We start from the raw sequence: 15,678 nt of genomic DNA on the forward strand, positions 1-15,678 counted from the left end.
GAGCCATCGGTGGTCAAAACCCGGGGGAGAATCTGAGGAGCAAACGGACTAAATCGATTCCTGCCGATAGAACCAATCAAAATGCGCGAATCCTGCGTATCATCAGCTCTGATTGGCCGTGTCGGCAACAATCCTATCTCCACATCATTTCAATCTCTTATGCGATGTCGGATTGTACTGTTTGAATACGCGAGCCTAGTTGTAAAATGAATCAAGAATTGGTCTTTGAACCAGACTCCCAACCGAGGTCATTTTGCAACCAGGTTCGGCGGGGCTGGTCGACTTCAAATAGCTGGCTGTCCTCTCTTGAATGCCGTCCATTCTCCAGGAATAATTCCAACTGTAAGTTGTCTTCAAAAAACAACATTCGCCTGATTATCTTTTCACCGCACGAAATTCTGATATCTTATTTTTTTTTCTAGGTCATCTTCCAGCCATCCAACTGAAACCCCCGCCATCATGGACCTCGCCCGAGTTATCAAGCCCTGGAAACTTCAACCACAGAAAGCGCGCGTGCTTCAGAACGCGACGATCATCGATCCCGTCAAAGGCGAACTAATTTCGAATGCATCCGTGAAGATTTCAGGTGGTCAAATCGTCGCTATTGCCACCGATGGGTCGACCGCGCTGAATGAAGACGTACCCGAGGAAGACATCGTGGATCTGGGAGGAAAATACCTATGCCCAGGTCTAATTGACTGCCATGTGCACATCGCAGTAGTACCCGGCGAGGCAGATCTGCGCGCCTACAAAGATATGACGGAACGCATCAGTCTCCTACGCCAGCCTCACGTTTTGAAGACCATGCTCAGTCGCGGTTTCACGTCGATTCGAGACTGTGGAGGAGCTAGCGGGGCAATGAAGGAAGCCGTCGAAGAAGGCGTTCTACCAGGCCCACGAATGTTTATTGCAGGCTTTGCCCTCTCACAGACCGGCGGTCATGGAGATATGCGGGGGCCACACGATGAACAGCTCTGCTGTGGCGGCACTGTTTCCGGTATCAGTCGGATCGTCGATGGTCCGGCAGAGTGCTACAAGTATGCACGCGACGAGCTTCGGAAGGGAGCTGATTTTATCAAGATCATGGGAGGTGGAGGTGTCGCAAGCCCAACGGATCGCATAGAGCATGTGCAATTCTCGGATGAGGAGATCAAGGCTATTGTCACGGTCGCGAAGAATGCTGGTACATACGTCACAAGTCACAGTTATACACCTCAAGCTATCCAACAAGCCATCAACCTAGGTGTTCGAGGCATTGAGCATGGTAACTTGATTGATTTGGAGACTGCCAAGTTGATGGCGGAGAAGGGTGTTTTCCTTACCCCGACTCTGATCGCCCACGTTATGTCCAAGCAGATGAATTTCCTCCCAGCCGACGGAGCCGCGAAAAACGACGAGGTTCTTGAGAAGGGGCTCCGGGCAATGAAGATGGCTGTCGACTGCGGTGTCACGGTTTGCTTTGGCAGCGACCTTCTGGGGCCAATGCACTTTGCACAGAGCAAAGAGTTCTCCGTTCGCAGCAAAGTCCTTACCCCACTTCAAATCCTGCAAAGTGCGACCATTAATGCTGCTCGTCTGGTGATGCAGGAGGATCGTCTCGGCCAAATTCGAGAGGGATTTGCGGCGGATCTATTGGTGCTCGACCGCAATCCGTTGGAAGATATTACGGTCCTCGACAGGGCGGAAGAAACTATCCTGAGTGTTATCAAGGATGGAAGGGTCTTTGAATCACGAGTGGAACGCCTGAAGAAGGATCTCTAATTTATCTTCACCGCGTCATTAAGACTTCACAAGTACCATCTCCAGCCTGGGTCATAGCGTAAATACCACGCTGATAATGCGAAGCAAGCGACCCCCAGGCTTCAATCAATCCAATTGTTCGAAAAATAAAACTCTAATGAAAGACTATTCTCGCCACTAGCACTGTGACTAAATTTTTGGAAAAGAGACATACCCGAAGGCCGAAGAGATGGACCCTTATGATTGTCTCATATTGGACTAGGAACTGAGTTTCCGGTCATCCTTGCCACAAATCTAAAACCTTTAGCCCACTCGACAGAGCCTCGAAGGAACTCCAAAAAAGAAAAAGATTTTCGTGAAAGCCCTATGATGGTTGGTCCAAATCTCCCCTCACAATTTGGTCGGGGGCCGCCGATCTCGATCCTTCGTGGGGTCTAAAATTATCTGATCGATCCTTGCCCTCAGTGTTGCATCCTTGGGGCACAGCACAGCCTCGCCAATACAAGGTCTTGGGAAAATCGTATGACTCGTAGCTCCCCAACTTATCTCATTCGATCAGTACCATCCATGATGGAGTTGAAAATTGGGCTTCCGGATATCGGGCGTATTCAGATCTCTACTCGGGTATAAATAGCCCCCATCATTTAGCTTGATATGAATGAGTTGATGAATCTTCCTTCTTAAACACACAATTTCTCTATCATTTCCTTCCCACCTTCGAGCTACAGTACTACTAGTACTAATTGTACCATCAACAAAACACGACCCGCATTTCACAATGAAGTTCTTCGCTGTTGTTTTTGTTGCCTTGATGGCCGCTGTTGCCCAAGCCGATAACTGTGCTGCTGGTCAGTATTCATGATCTTGATCTAGTATTATTTTATTGTTCCAGGGGTTCATCAACTGACTTCGAAACTAGTCGGAGGTGGTTGTTCAACAATGGCTTGTTGCGACGGCCGACCCTGCGCATATGATATGCAAACCCACAACCTGATTTGCAAATAAGTGTCATGCACCGGATCAAAACGGGCCTGTCAGATTGATGTCAAACTTCAAAGTTGAATTGCACCTTTCATAGACACAAGGTGTATGCCAATGCAACCATGTTGTCAACTTTGTATCGTCAAACGTAATTCCGAAACTTGGAATGACATAGTTTTCGAGATTTTCAGTATTACGACCCATAACTATCTCCCGATAGGCTCATGCAGGTTAATAATTTCAACTCATTGTCTTTCTGTAGAGAGTAAGTTTGTACTTTATTCCATTGAGGTCCTATTAGCTATACAGGCCTAGCCAGACCCCCCCCCCCCTTCCACAACGCCACGCCAAAAAAAAAGAGAAACAAAAAGGAGAGAAACGCCCCGACGCGAAGAAAGAAAGGATACACCAAATATGATATGGCATGCCCAGAACGCCGATATGCTATCATACAAGGATCATACAAGGCACGAATACATTGAAAATACAGAGGGACGAGGCCCCGGCGATGAAGATGACGATACGCTGTCCTATGCGGAGATCGTATCTATCATCCACCGCGACTTTGCCGTTTCAGCCGCCGCATCTGCCGCCGTGACGAGTATATGGCTTCCTCCGTCAAGATTTCGGGCGGTGGTTGGAAATCTTGCTCCCCGGCTTCTGGGATTGGGTGCCCGAATGCGAGAATCGTCTGGGGAATATTGCGCGGTGTGCCATCTATCATCGCAACGGCAGCGTCGCGGATACTCCGGTGTTCGAAGAAGGATGTGAAAGGCTTGTCGTGGGGTGGTGGAGGTGGTGGAGGAAGAGTTGGGGCGGGTGCGGAGGGTATAAAATTCATGTCGAGGAGAGTTTTCTGACGCTTGACGGGATCTTTTGTGCTCGTGGAGGTGTTTGTTGTGTCTTTGCTTTTGCTGGTGGGTTTGGTATGGTCATCCCCAGACTTGGTACTCAGTTTGCGATTTTCAGAGAGGGATTTGCGGTGCTTGGCTACTGAGGCTGAGCGCGCTTCTTGGTGTAGTTGCCGAGCAGCCAGTGCATCCACATCATGGGGATCTGGCGGAGTACTAGGCGTGTCCGTTAATGGCGAGCCTTCCTCGCTGAGTTCCTCGGGGCCGAGTGGTTGTTTTTGTGATCGTGGGCGGGCACGTGGTTGAGACACTGTTTCTTCAGCAAGCAACAATGGCTTATCTTTTGACATCTTCCGTCGTTTTTCCACGTCCTTCCATGTTTGAAATTTGTTGACTAGCGCAACAAGTTCCTGGATGAGAATCTGGCGCTTTGGTTCATATAGATTCTTCTCATTCTCGTGGACACCCGTCAATCCCATCACACGCAGCCAATCTTGACCACGGAGATCTTCCAGCAGTCGATCAAGTTGTTGTTGTTCATGCTGGGCACGATCTCTCTCGATGTTTCGCAATTGTTTCTCCTGTCGTTCGAACTTGCGATGTGCACGGAAGTATAGTTCTTCATTCAAGGGGTCCACTGCAGGCGCGCGCAACGCAGAATTTGGAAGATCGATTACTTTGCAACGGTGCAGGTTTTGTAGTGGGTTCCCGAATGGTGAGGGATTCGGGGTCGAAGGCGAGGGTAAAGGTTCGGGGAGATCGTGCACCAAAGCAATAGTTGTACTGGCAGCAAGTGACTCTACTGAATCGCTAGTTAGCTTCTGATTGTGCAGTGTTGGGGTCATCCAGACTCACCAGGCTTTGGGTCATCGAGGCTAATTATCTGCTCATAATTGTAAAAGTATTGAGCGAGTTCACTTTTGGAGCGAGAGCCCGTGTCGGTAGAGCGCAACGAGCGTCTTTCTGTCCCTGTGCGCGCCGACGCGTCTTGCGTTTGTTCAACTCCGAGCTCACTTTGCTGCTTCGGTTGGAGCCCCGGGTCTGCAGTATTCCTCGTTGTTTGTGACGCGTCCTTGCTCTTCGTGGCATTAACCGGCTCCCCCGCGTTCGGCTCGAGATTATTCCGTCGGGTGGCACGAGTTGCAGTAGGCGAAGCCACAGGCTCTGCTTCCAAATCTCGTATAGCACTAGAAGGTCTGGGGACCGACCTGGTGGGTTTATTGACCGGGAGGGGTGAGATAGTGTCCAATGGATCCGGCGACTCGCGCCCATCCGGGAGCAAGAGGGAGATGCCGCCAGAGGGCCCATCTCGGTCGCCGAGCGCACGCGGGGTCTTGGCGATGCCATTGCCGTTTACTCGAGGATTTCCTGCGGTGTGGAAATGGGAAGATGAGGCAATGCTCTCGGCCGATGAGTTGGACATGCGGCGGGCGCGACGTGTGGCGGTCCACGGGCGCGCGACCTTCAGGGAAAGATTGGGTCCGACTTTGATGTGGGGAGATTTGCGGTCGGGGGTGGTCGTATCTAGGCAGTCAGGGGAGCTCTGGCGACGGCGACGACCAACCTCTTGTTGAAGGCGCTGTCTCTTCATGGGTGGCGCCCCGTTGTCGTCGGAGTGGTCGTCGGGAGTCCGTCGCACAGTACCGCGAAGAGGGAACGACAGGAGGGCCATTGGTCGACGAACGGAGGGGAGAAGCGAGTTATCCCAAAGTCATAATGCGATGCCCTCAGAAGGGGGAGGCAGCTTTGGATGTCGAATCAGTCGCAGGGTGTCGGCGCGGGGAGAGGAGAGGAGAAGATGTTGCGAGGAGGTTCTTGGCGGGTCGCGGAGGGAGGAGAGTAAGTATGAGTATGAGTATGAGTATACTAGTTATATGTCAATGCCACTATTATGTACTAAATTTACTGGTAGAACTTGTCATAATAACATTCATCGAATCATTTGAGTTATATAAGTGACTATAATCATTATCCAATTTTTACTACTCGCAGTACTAGTAGTATTCGCATTGCATTCCAAACCTACTTTTAACTAGTATTAGAATGAATTTCAGTCTTCAGGGTTTAGGGTAATACTTACTAGGTAGTTAGTCAACTATATAGCCACTGCTTGGTAATACTAGTACTATTGCACTGATACTAGATTGAACTTACTACCTGCCAAGGTTCTAAGTTTACTATCTATATAAACTACGACCTGGGTAGTAGCTGAGATTATTTGTGAGCTTCAACTAGAACTTGACTACTAGTACTACTAGTACCTAAAATATATCGGAACTGGAGTTCGATATTTGACGAGGATTTTTGGCATAATGCCCAGGTGGTTCAAGTCAGTAAGCGTACTAGTAGTATTGCTTCAAGATCTTGACCTGGATGTTGTTCAAGCCATTTCCGGTTTGGTCTATAAAATTGTCATGTTTCATCTCAACGTTCCTCTCGGTAGTCTCGTAGAGTTCGAGATGATAGCGACGTATCAAAGTACCCAAAACCAGATGCATCATCGTCCATGCCATACTAGATTCCGTCAGTCATCATCAATGGACCAATTTTAGGCTTGAGGTTCCAAAAGTCACGAGACATCCTTTTGCCCTACGTATCCTATTGTCCCTTTTGAGGCTGGAAGGAGGTACTTTTCTTGCTTGCGCAAATCATCCGGACTCAAGAGCCATCTTTCAGGAAAAAATTTCAAAGGTTCTGGGAAGATATTTGGATCTCGAAGGACAAAGTATGTCGACATGCTCACATAGGTCTATTCCTCATTAGCACGAAATCTATTGTCAAGAACTTGAAGAAATGGTACTAACTCCCGCTGGAATCAGCCAGTCTTGGTATTGTAGAACCTCGTCAGGCGCTGAGCGAGGAAGACGAGTAGTCACGATTGATGAGAGACGGAGACCTTCTCTGATAGTTGCAGTCTGCTCCTCGTTAGGCTAAGGGAGTACAATCCGGGGAATAGATCACTACTTACAAGATACGGAAGTTTCTTGAACTGTTGAAGAGTGGGCACCGTATTCGGATCTGGGATAGTAAGAAGCTCCTCCTTGAGTCTGTCATAGACATTGGAGTTGTTTACTATGTGGAACAGCGTAATTGCAAGAGCTTGCGCAGGCGCATCGGTATCGGCCATCATAAGAAAGATTGCATCATCTTCCAATCGTTTTAGCTCCTTCTCGCTCTGAGGTACCTCTGAGTCTGCCAAAATATTAGGATAGATAGACCTCGCCGTGCCAACGTGGGGTATTTCGACCTGGGGCAAAGTCTTCTTGTGTTTGATTTGCCGTTGATCATCAACTGCAACCTTGACCATTCTTCTGACGGCCTATCTTAATCAACCATTACTCTTGTCCAGCTAGAGACTATAATGAATAAGCAAAGGAAGTTCGCAGCTTACATCTTCAAAGTCAAGGACGTGCCCGAACGATGGAACAGCCCATCCAGCCACCCAAGGAAACATATGAGCAAGTGGATCCAGTAACGGGAAATGTCTATTTATCAAGACGGAGTCCCTGGCTTCGCCCTTCTATTCCAAAATATAATAGAAATACAGCCTGAGCTACATTCCAAGGTTCTGGCTTAAAAGTCTTCCCCGACCAAAATGTAGTAGTTTCAACATCGAATATCTCTAACACCTTGTACACCTAGCAATAAATATTTTCTTTTCTAGAAATAAACATGAAGTAAGATTATACTCAGGTAAAGGGCAGTTATATCCTAGAACAATCTTGAAGAAGGTTGATTTTTTTGCCTGACTTAGCCCAAATTTTTGTGCAGCACTACTAACATGTAGTTCCCTATCTAGGTAGACAAGGAAATAGTTTAGAAACTGAGAAGACTACCAACTTGAATGGAGGAGCTGTCTCTACCACCTGCATAGCTAGCAATCCTACTTGTATCTCATTGTCCTGCAGTGTTTCGATAGTACTAGAACTAGTAGTAGTAACCGAAGTGCAAAGGATGAAGTCCTCCATACTTCGAGTTTCATTACTAATCCGACCAACCCCCACACTTCGTAAACGTGGGGTAAATCCATTCGTGAAACATCCACTCCGAGTCGCCACCTTACGACCTAGATAGGTACTATTATGGAGATATACATCCATTGAAGTTGCACTGACTCATTCCAGATTCATTTCCAAGACTAATATCTACCAGGATTCGAAACGGCCTTTGTTCCGATGAACAGCCTTGGCCTACTTTGACCAGCATGCAATCACCGAGGACACACCACATCAACCCCGCATTGAACGTGGGGGGAGTCCTTGGAAGACGATCGGATGAGATGAGGGGAGAAAAGCTACTCCCCACGCGCCCGTCAACCTTGGAATGATGGAACTGTGTGGATGACCTTCGGAAGATGGACGGCTAATGAGATCGACGCCGGTGGGGGACGTGGGGGGTTGAGCAATCCAACTGAGGTTCAAGTTATTTAGTGGCCGACGACCCCATATTTCTCTCTCTGTTTCTTCTCCATTCCTCCCCCATAATTCCCAGTAAGGCGCATCGCATCAACCCCCTGTTGTGTTCAATCGCTAACTCAATTGCAGAATTCCATTCACCATGACAGCCAACGGTACTATCAAACGAAACCCCCCTCCCCACGGTTTCTACGTGCCTACCGTAGCATTCTTCGAAGCCGATGAAGAGGTCGACCTTGCAACAGTCGAGAAGCACGCCGTCTACCTTGCCCGTAGTGGTGTCACCGGTCTAGTTACCCAGGGCAGCAATGGTGAAGCCGTCCACCTGGATCGCGCCGAGCGCAGCGCCATCACTGCCGCGACTCGTCGCGCCGTCGATGCCGCCGGTTACACCTCGATGCCAGTGATCGCGGGCTGCGGAGCTGCGTCCACACGCGAGACTATCCAACTGTGCAAGGATTCAGGAGCAGCTGGTGCCGACGCGGTGCTGGTGCTACCGCCCAGCTACTACAAGGCGCTGGTAAACACCGAGTCGATGCACGCCCACTTCCGGGCTGTGGCGGATGCCTCGCCCATCCCCGTCCTCATCTATAACTTCCCCGGTGCCTCATCCGGATTGGATCTCTCCTCAGACGACATCCTTACCTTGGCCAAGCACCCCAACATTATTGGTTGCAAACTCACCTGCGGTAACACGGGCAAGTTGGCGCGGATCGCCGCGGGCGCCAAGTCGGATTTCTTGACATTTGGTGGATCGGCCGACTTCACGCTGCAAACTCTCGTCGCTGGTGGTGCGGGTATCATTGGTGGCACTGCCAATATTATTCCCAGGTCATGTGTGCGGGTGATGGAGCTGTATCGCGCCGGAAAGGTCGAGGAGGCACAGAAGCTGCAAGCGATTGTTGCTCGGGCGGACTGGGCTGCTATCCATGGTGGATTTGTTGCGGTCAAGAGTGGGCTGCAGTCATATCACGGATACGGTGGTCTCCCTCGACGTCCTTGTGTGGAGCCCTCTGCGACGGCGGCGGCGGCCATCCAAGAGGAATTCCGTGAGGGCATTGAGCTCGAGCGGAGTCTGGAGAAGTCAGTCTAAACATCACGCGAGATGATAGTACTAGCCTACAGTGTTTAGCTGAATGAATCATGATACCTCTACCCCGCTATTTGGTAGTTTCTAGAGGTACTGTAGCTTGTAAACAAGCCACCGGGGAGGGCACGGGGCTCTTGATATACTATCGAGGAAGCGAATGCGAAGCGGAGAAGCGAGATGGAGATGGAGATAGGATGTCACTGTGGTATTTCCCCTCTACCTTTAGGACACTCCTCCCTCCTGCCTCATTTCCCCTTCGGCACTACTCACGCACCACGCCTTCTTTCTACTCCACTCTCTTTCTAATATGCCCAAGGCCAGCCGATGTCGCATGTGGAGGTGCAAGTGGCAGGTCGCACCTGACTGATCCCATTGATGTAACCTGAAAGACTGCCCACTGCCACTCTGAAACATCCAGGGATTTGTTTATCGAAAGATCCCACTCAGCCTGCATGTCGATCGGTGTGATCGGCATGTTCACTGCCTCCATAAATATTCCCCAACCTCAACCTCCTGTCTGCTCCTGTCGGTCTGCATCCTCGTCCTCCTCCTCATCGCCATGAAGTTCTCCCTGTTCGGTGTGCTCGGTGTTCTCACCGCAGCCACTGCCGTCAAGGTGAATCCACTCCCCGCTCCCCGCAACATCGCTTGGGGAACCAGTGGACCCATCGCCGTGAAACAACTCTCCCTCCACAGCTCCAGCAATGTTGTCTCGCACGATGACCTGAATAATGCCTGGGAGCGCGCCTGGTCCGCCATCACCACTCTCCACTGGGTTCCTGCCGCGACAGAAGCACCTATTCCTCACTTCGACCCCTTTCCCACCCCGTCGCCGAACGCCAAACGCGATACCTCCGCCGCAATTCACTCGGTACACCTCTCGGTCGCTAAGGGCGATGCCGATCTGCAGCATGGCGTCGACGAGTCATATACATTGGAAGTGACAAAGACATCTGGTCGTGTTAACATCAAGGCCAAGACCGTCTGGGGCGCCATGCACGCGTTCACAACCTTGCAACAGTTGATCATCTCGGACGGTCATGGTGGTTTGATCCTGGAGCAGCCCGTGAAGATTACAGATGCACCATTGTACCCGTATCGTGGTATCATGCTCGACAGTGGCCGCAACTTCATTTCCCTCCCCAAGATCCTGGAGCAAATCGATGGCATGGCCCTGTCCAAGCTCAACGTACTGCACTGGCACATCGATGATGCCCAGTCATGGCCAATCCAGATGCGCACCTACCCCGAGATGGTGAAGGACGCTTACTCGCCTCGCGAAGTCTACACCGAAGCTGATATCCGGAACGTGATCGCCTACGCCCGCGCCCGCGCGGTCCGTGTCATCCCCGAAGTCGATATGCCCGGCCACTCCTCATCTGGCTGGAGACAGGTTGATCCGGAGATTGTGGCCTGCGCTAACTCTTGGTGGTCGAACGACAACTGGCCGCTGCACACCGCCGTTGAGCCGAACCCAGGTCAATTGGATATCATCTACAATAAGACCTACGATGTTGTGCGCGATGTGTACAACGAGCTGTCCGGCATCTTCACCGACAACTGGTTTCACGTTGGCGCGGACGAGATTCAGCCCGGCTGTTACAATTTTAGTACACATGTCACAGAGTGGTTCGCTGAAGACCCGTCACGTACATACAACGACCTGGCCCAGTACTGGGTTGACAAGGCCATCCCCATCTTCCGCGACGCAGGCAAGCACCGCCGCATCATGATGTGGGAGGATATTTTCCTATCCACCGAAGCTGCCCACGACGTCCCCAAGGACATCGTTCTGCAGAGCTGGAATAACGGCCTCGGCAACATCGACAACCTCACAGCCAACGGCTACGACGTCGTCGTCTCTTCCTCCGACTTCCTCTATCTTGACTGCGGCAAGGGCGGCTTCGTCACGAACGACCCCCGCTACGACGTGATGTCGAACCCAGACGCCAACACACCCAACTTCAACTACCAAGGATTCGGCGGCTCCTGGTGCGCCCCTTACAAGACCTGGCAGCGTATCTACGATTACGACTTCACCGCCAACCTCACCGACGCCCAAGCCAAGCACATCCTCGGTGCCGAAGCCCCCCTCTGGTCCGAACAGGTCGACGACGTAACCATTTCGAGCTCTTTCTGGCCGCGCGCCTCGGCTCTCGGTGAGCTTGTTTGGTCTGGAAACCGCAATGCGGCCGGTAAGAAGCGCACGACTGAGCTCACTCAGCGTCTGCTGAACTTCCGAGAGTACCTCGTTGCGAACGGCGTCATGGCTACTGCGCTTGTGCCGAAGTATTGTCTCCAGAACCCGCATGCTTGTGACTTGAACTACGATCAGACTGCTATCGTTTGAGAGTAGGTTGCAGCGCTAGGTCTAGATGACTTTTTCCTTCTTATTCTCGTATCTTTACTCGGCTCGTCTGTTATTGGATGGGTTGGGCTTGTTTTTGCATACTCTTAGCTTCAGGTTCTCTTCGATACCCAATTATATTGGCACTTTCCCTCAGTACTTTCCATGCTGGACTCGCGTATTCACCAAGCAATTTATAGGGATAACTGCACGATATTCTGGAAACCAGTGTTTGTCGAGTCTCTTAGAACCACATGCGACACCGTTGATGCAAAGCCTCGGAGCCATATTTGTCCTAGCTGTCAGTTCCAGCTACTAGTGCTAGTAATCAACGCAGTGAGCGGCCTTGAAACCTTAGAATGTGAAGGGTTCAAAAGTTTTCTGTATCTACTGACGATTCATAGATGGGCAATATACGAAGAAGCCCTGGAAGAACAATCTGTGATACAAAGAAAACATGCCCATATCTCGCAAAGGCTCTCCAAGTAAAAAAAAAGTCCAGACCTGCCGAGGTCTGGATGACAGCCCTTCTTGGTGAAATTCATTTACAATGATGACTTACAGACCACGTATATCGCACTAGGTTATAAAGTAAAGTAAAGATATTTAGTGTATTCAACCTAATCCCCATTTCAACTTGAACTCAACTTTTCGAAAATTCCAGGGCCTGGTGTAAAGCAAGTCTCGTCATCGACCAACTAGGCACGCTAATGTAGTGCAACATCCCCAGACACGAAAGAGAAAACACCCCATCCACAAACGGACATCTTCTTGCCGTTTTCACTACGTTCCTGTTCTCACCACCGGCGAACTCCAATGAGGTCCATCGCCGAGAGAGGAAATGCAGGTGAGATAGAAGGCACGCCCGCATGTGGCGCGGCGTGGCGTGCCCTCTGATCTTTCTGGCGGGGCTATTATGTCGGTGACACCGGGGGCTAGGTTTTGATTTGATTTTCTTTGAGTATACTTTGATTACTATACTGTCGCATTTTCAGGGCTGGGGTTCTTGGTGCTTACATCAGAAATCTATCTACACATGTAGAGATACATACCTAGGTATTCGATTCGATGAATACACTGCGTTCCAAGGTTCAACTTGGAGTGAAATGAAGTTTTGAGAATGGGTTGTACTGTATTAGATCGATTATCCGGGGAATGCCTGCTTCTACATGACGAAAGTACTATGGGTACCGTAATAGAAAGATGGCCTAGCTATGAAAAGCCAGATTCGACTAAATTGGGACTCTGTGCGACTTTCCAATTCGTCCGTGGAATGGAATTCGGAATATGGCTGGGATGTCGCAGGTTTAGATAAGATTTCGCTTGAAGATCCTTGTTATGGACTGACTGGGTTGTCCAAAGTTCCATCCAAGGTACGCAGGCCCTCTGGGTATCGGTATACATACAGTGGCGTTCCAAAAGTTTGAAACACCCCCTATTTTTCTGCCGCTTTTTCTGCCGCACTAAAACCTCGCGACCGGCACAAAATAAAAACCTCATGTATTGACAATTGCTAATAACTAGTATACCAGCCATCATTTTCAATAACTTGCTGTACACGGTGTGGCATAGTAATAGCCAAATTTTCTAGTATCGCTATATCAATCATAGACCACGCTATCTGTGCTACCCCAATAATAAACTGTAGAGTATCGTCGTTATTTGGCATGCCCCTAATCTCAGGGTGCAATTCATATATCTTTGCCTTGAGTAACGACCATAAATTCTCAATTGGACTTAGATCAGGCGAATATGGAGGCCATTTCATAATCTCATAGTCCTGATCAGCAATCCAATCACGAACAATATGTGCAGTATGAACTGAAGCATTGTCTTGTTGAAACACAGCACCTTCAACTCCGCTTAGCAAAGTTGGAAGCACACGCTGATATAATTCCAAGATAACAAATCGGTTCACCCCTCCATTAGGAGAATCTGGATCTCCAAAGAGTGGAATAAGTCCGGATCGACGACCGGTCCCTGAAAAGGCAGCCCAAAACATTTGCTTAACACTTTTGTGACATGGGACCTGTTGAACATCTCGTTCCGCAATTTGGCGGTTTCGTGGTGTAAAAGTCCACTCTCGCCGTCCTCCTTTTCCTCTTTCGATAGTTGTTTCATCTGACCAGAAGATCTTTTTCCATTTTTCAGAGTCATAATCTTGGACTCGATGTGCCCAAGCCAGTCTCTGGCGAGCCTGTTGGTCGGTTAACTCAGGTCGTTGAAGTTGAAGCCATTTCCGTTTATTTTCACCTTGGAGAAGTCGCCAAATAGTCGCTCGACCGCATTTGAAGTTGACTAAAGCTAGTAGAGCATCATACTTAATTCGTGGGTTCTCTGATATTGCTTCAAGTATCCTCAATCGATCTGTTTCATCCAACTTTTTTGGTGTACCAGAACGAGGTAATGCAGCCTGAGTTGGGCCTCGTTTTTCCGCCCGAGCAACTGTAGTTTTGATTGTTCCAATTGGAATATAAGGATAGCGTTCATGGATCTCAGTATATGACCATCCAATAGCTTTCAATTCAACAAGTCGAACACGTTCATGTGGTGCTAATTGACACCGGCGTGAGCGTTGTGTTACATTTGGATGCTGTGACGGTGTATCATATTGGTTTTGCACCAATTGCAGAGCAGTATGACGAATTGGTGGCATTCTAAAGGCCCAAATAGCTCAATATAACGCGTGGAATGTGTATAATATGCTATATACAACGCACGTCGCGTAGTAGAATAGGGGGCGGTGTACTAATATAGTGGGCGGTAGGGGAAGGCGGTCGCTCAGGGTGTTTCAAACCTTTGGAACGCCACTGTACTAGCATGTTTTGAACTTACACAAGTTATGCTTTGACTAGGTCACGGCACGTGGCTCTATAGGTACCTTCTTTGGTTTCTGGTCAGATCGTACAAACCGTTTACCACTCGAATTCGCTCGGCTTCGCCTGGCTTAACTCGACTCGACTCCACTCCGTGCGACCGGTTCGGTTCCGGTTCCTTTGCCCATTGCACGATGCAGGGAGGCTTGTCGGGGAATGGTCGGGTACAACGAGGCCCGATTCGTCGGGTGTTCGGGATCAATTCTGCGCGTGCACCCAGGCACGAGGCCTTTTGTGAAACTTGTCTGTTTGCGGTGATTGACTGTATCTGTTTGAGGATGGAAGTTGTGTCGGGGAAAGAGGGGTTGTTGGTGTTGGTGCCTTATTGGATGAGATGTTTCTTGTCATCTTGTATGACCTTTTGTTTCATTTTGATGACAAGCTTGTTTCATGGCGGGCGCTGTTTTAGTCGCTGTAAGAAAGGCAGGATGGTAAGCAGTTTCGTCTTTTTAGAAGGGGAATCTGACCTCAGACCCTTATCAGTCCAGTATATCCAGTTGTGGTCTGTCAGCATTAAAGATCTGGTAGAGTTTGTCATCCATGGATGTTCTCGTGACCTTGTTACACTCCATTGGGCCCAGAACCAAGGTCTAAGCGATTATCTGATCCCCCCGGTCTGTGACTAGATGCGCACGTTGAATTTGGTAGATATCAAAATCACATGCTAGTAAAGACATCATGATGCTCTTATGATCATCCATGGATACAATACTTAGCATTTTGTCACCCGGGAATAGTCATGAGACACAGGATGTCAATTTGCTCGGATTTTGTTGCTTTATAGTACGCTTATTGCACGAGGTTCAAGTTGCACAACAACTTGGTCCTAGACATACTAGTATCTAGGCAGTATCGAAAAAGTCATAACAAGGCATTCAAATCGCACGACAGCCTTCTCAAATATACTACATCAGCAAATAGAAAATTTCGCAATACGAGATCATGATGTAGTAGTCGAACACTTCGAACATTCAAGTTCTTGATCACTCCCGACTTTCGTACATGGACTTAAGTTAAATTGCATTCGGAGATATTTCTCAAAGTAGGTATACACCTAGGTATACTGCACCTCTCACGGGTCATTTTTTCAAGGAGTGGAATATGCTGCAAGGACAAGGAGCAGCTTCGTTGATACAATGCTTGCAGTAGCATTATGCAGGCTGGTAGACAATCATCTGGCCACGGGGTATATTCAAGTTGCGAACTTCATGATGCTAAACACGACTTCAGTCTGGATTGTGTTCAAAGTTTAGGCTCGATAAAAGAAACCTGAAGACAAGCCACATACTACATTCACCAGGAACAAGGAATTTTATCCAAAGCCACAGTGGCTGATACTAGTATACATACGACGATCCTACATATTACAACTTGAACA

At 49.1% G+C, this 15,678-nt stretch overlaps 6 protein-coding genes across 6 annotated transcripts; 3 read left to right on the forward strand and 3 right to left on the reverse strand.

The window, feature by feature from the left end:
* Positions 1 to 459: 459 nt before the first annotated feature.
* N7533_012175 (metal-dependent hydrolase family protein) lies at positions 460 to 1,761 on the forward strand (the record flags this gene model as incomplete). Its single annotated transcript, XM_057108825.1, has 1 exon — positions 460 to 1,761. The coding sequence occupies one exon, from the start codon at positions 460 to 462 to the stop codon at positions 1,759 to 1,761; it is 1,302 nt and encodes a 433-aa protein (XP_056953926.1).
* A 1,510-nt stretch (positions 1,762 to 3,271) lies between these two features.
* On the reverse strand, positions 3,272 to 5,244 carry N7533_012176 (acetyltransferase SAS4-like domain-containing protein; the record flags this gene model as incomplete). Its single annotated transcript, XM_057108826.1, has 2 exons — positions 3,272 to 4,371; positions 4,428 to 5,244. 2 exons carry the CDS (start codon positions 5,242 to 5,244, stop codon positions 3,272 to 3,274), a joined length of 1,917 nt encoding a protein of 638 aa, XP_056953927.1.
* Positions 5,245 to 5,914: 670 nt separating this feature from the next.
* On the reverse strand, positions 5,915 to 7,026 carry N7533_012177 (cytochrome P450; the record flags this gene model as incomplete). The annotated part of the gene is made up of 5 exons (XM_057108827.1): positions 5,915 to 6,086; positions 6,146 to 6,321; positions 6,377 to 6,487; positions 6,541 to 6,891; positions 6,964 to 7,026. The coding sequence occupies 5 exons, from the start codon at positions 7,024 to 7,026 to the stop codon at positions 5,915 to 5,917; spliced, it is 873 nt and encodes a 290-aa protein (XP_056953928.1).
* A 1,103-nt stretch (positions 7,027 to 8,129) lies between these two features.
* N7533_012178 (dihydrodipicolinate synthase family protein) lies at positions 8,130 to 9,080 on the forward strand (the record flags this gene model as incomplete). The annotated part of the gene is made up of 1 exon (XM_057108828.1): positions 8,130 to 9,080. One exon carries the CDS (start codon positions 8,130 to 8,132, stop codon positions 9,078 to 9,080), a length of 951 nt encoding a protein of 316 aa, XP_056953929.1.
* Positions 9,081 to 9,636: 556 nt separating this feature from the next.
* N7533_012179 (beta-N-acetylhexosaminidase) lies at positions 9,637 to 11,427 on the forward strand (the record flags this gene model as incomplete). Its single annotated transcript, XM_057108829.1, has 1 exon — positions 9,637 to 11,427. One exon carries the CDS (start codon positions 9,637 to 9,639, stop codon positions 11,425 to 11,427), a length of 1,791 nt encoding a protein of 596 aa, XP_056953930.1.
* A 1,510-nt stretch (positions 11,428 to 12,937) lies between these two features.
* On the reverse strand, positions 12,938 to 14,080 carry N7533_012180 (uncharacterized protein; the record flags this gene model as incomplete). Its single annotated transcript, XM_057108830.1, has 1 exon — positions 12,938 to 14,080. The coding sequence occupies one exon, from the start codon at positions 14,078 to 14,080 to the stop codon at positions 12,938 to 12,940; it is 1,143 nt and encodes a 380-aa protein (XP_056953931.1).
* Positions 14,081 to 15,678: the final 1,598 nt, after the last annotated feature.

This window comes from Penicillium manginii (assembly GCF_028828005.1).
Source record: "Penicillium manginii strain IBT 31320 chromosome Unknown utg000009l:1.0-3297300.0:1.0-3298630.0, whole genome shotgun sequence".
In the NCBI taxonomy this organism is placed as follows: domain Eukaryota; kingdom Fungi; phylum Ascomycota; class Eurotiomycetes; order Eurotiales; family Aspergillaceae; genus Penicillium; species Penicillium manginii.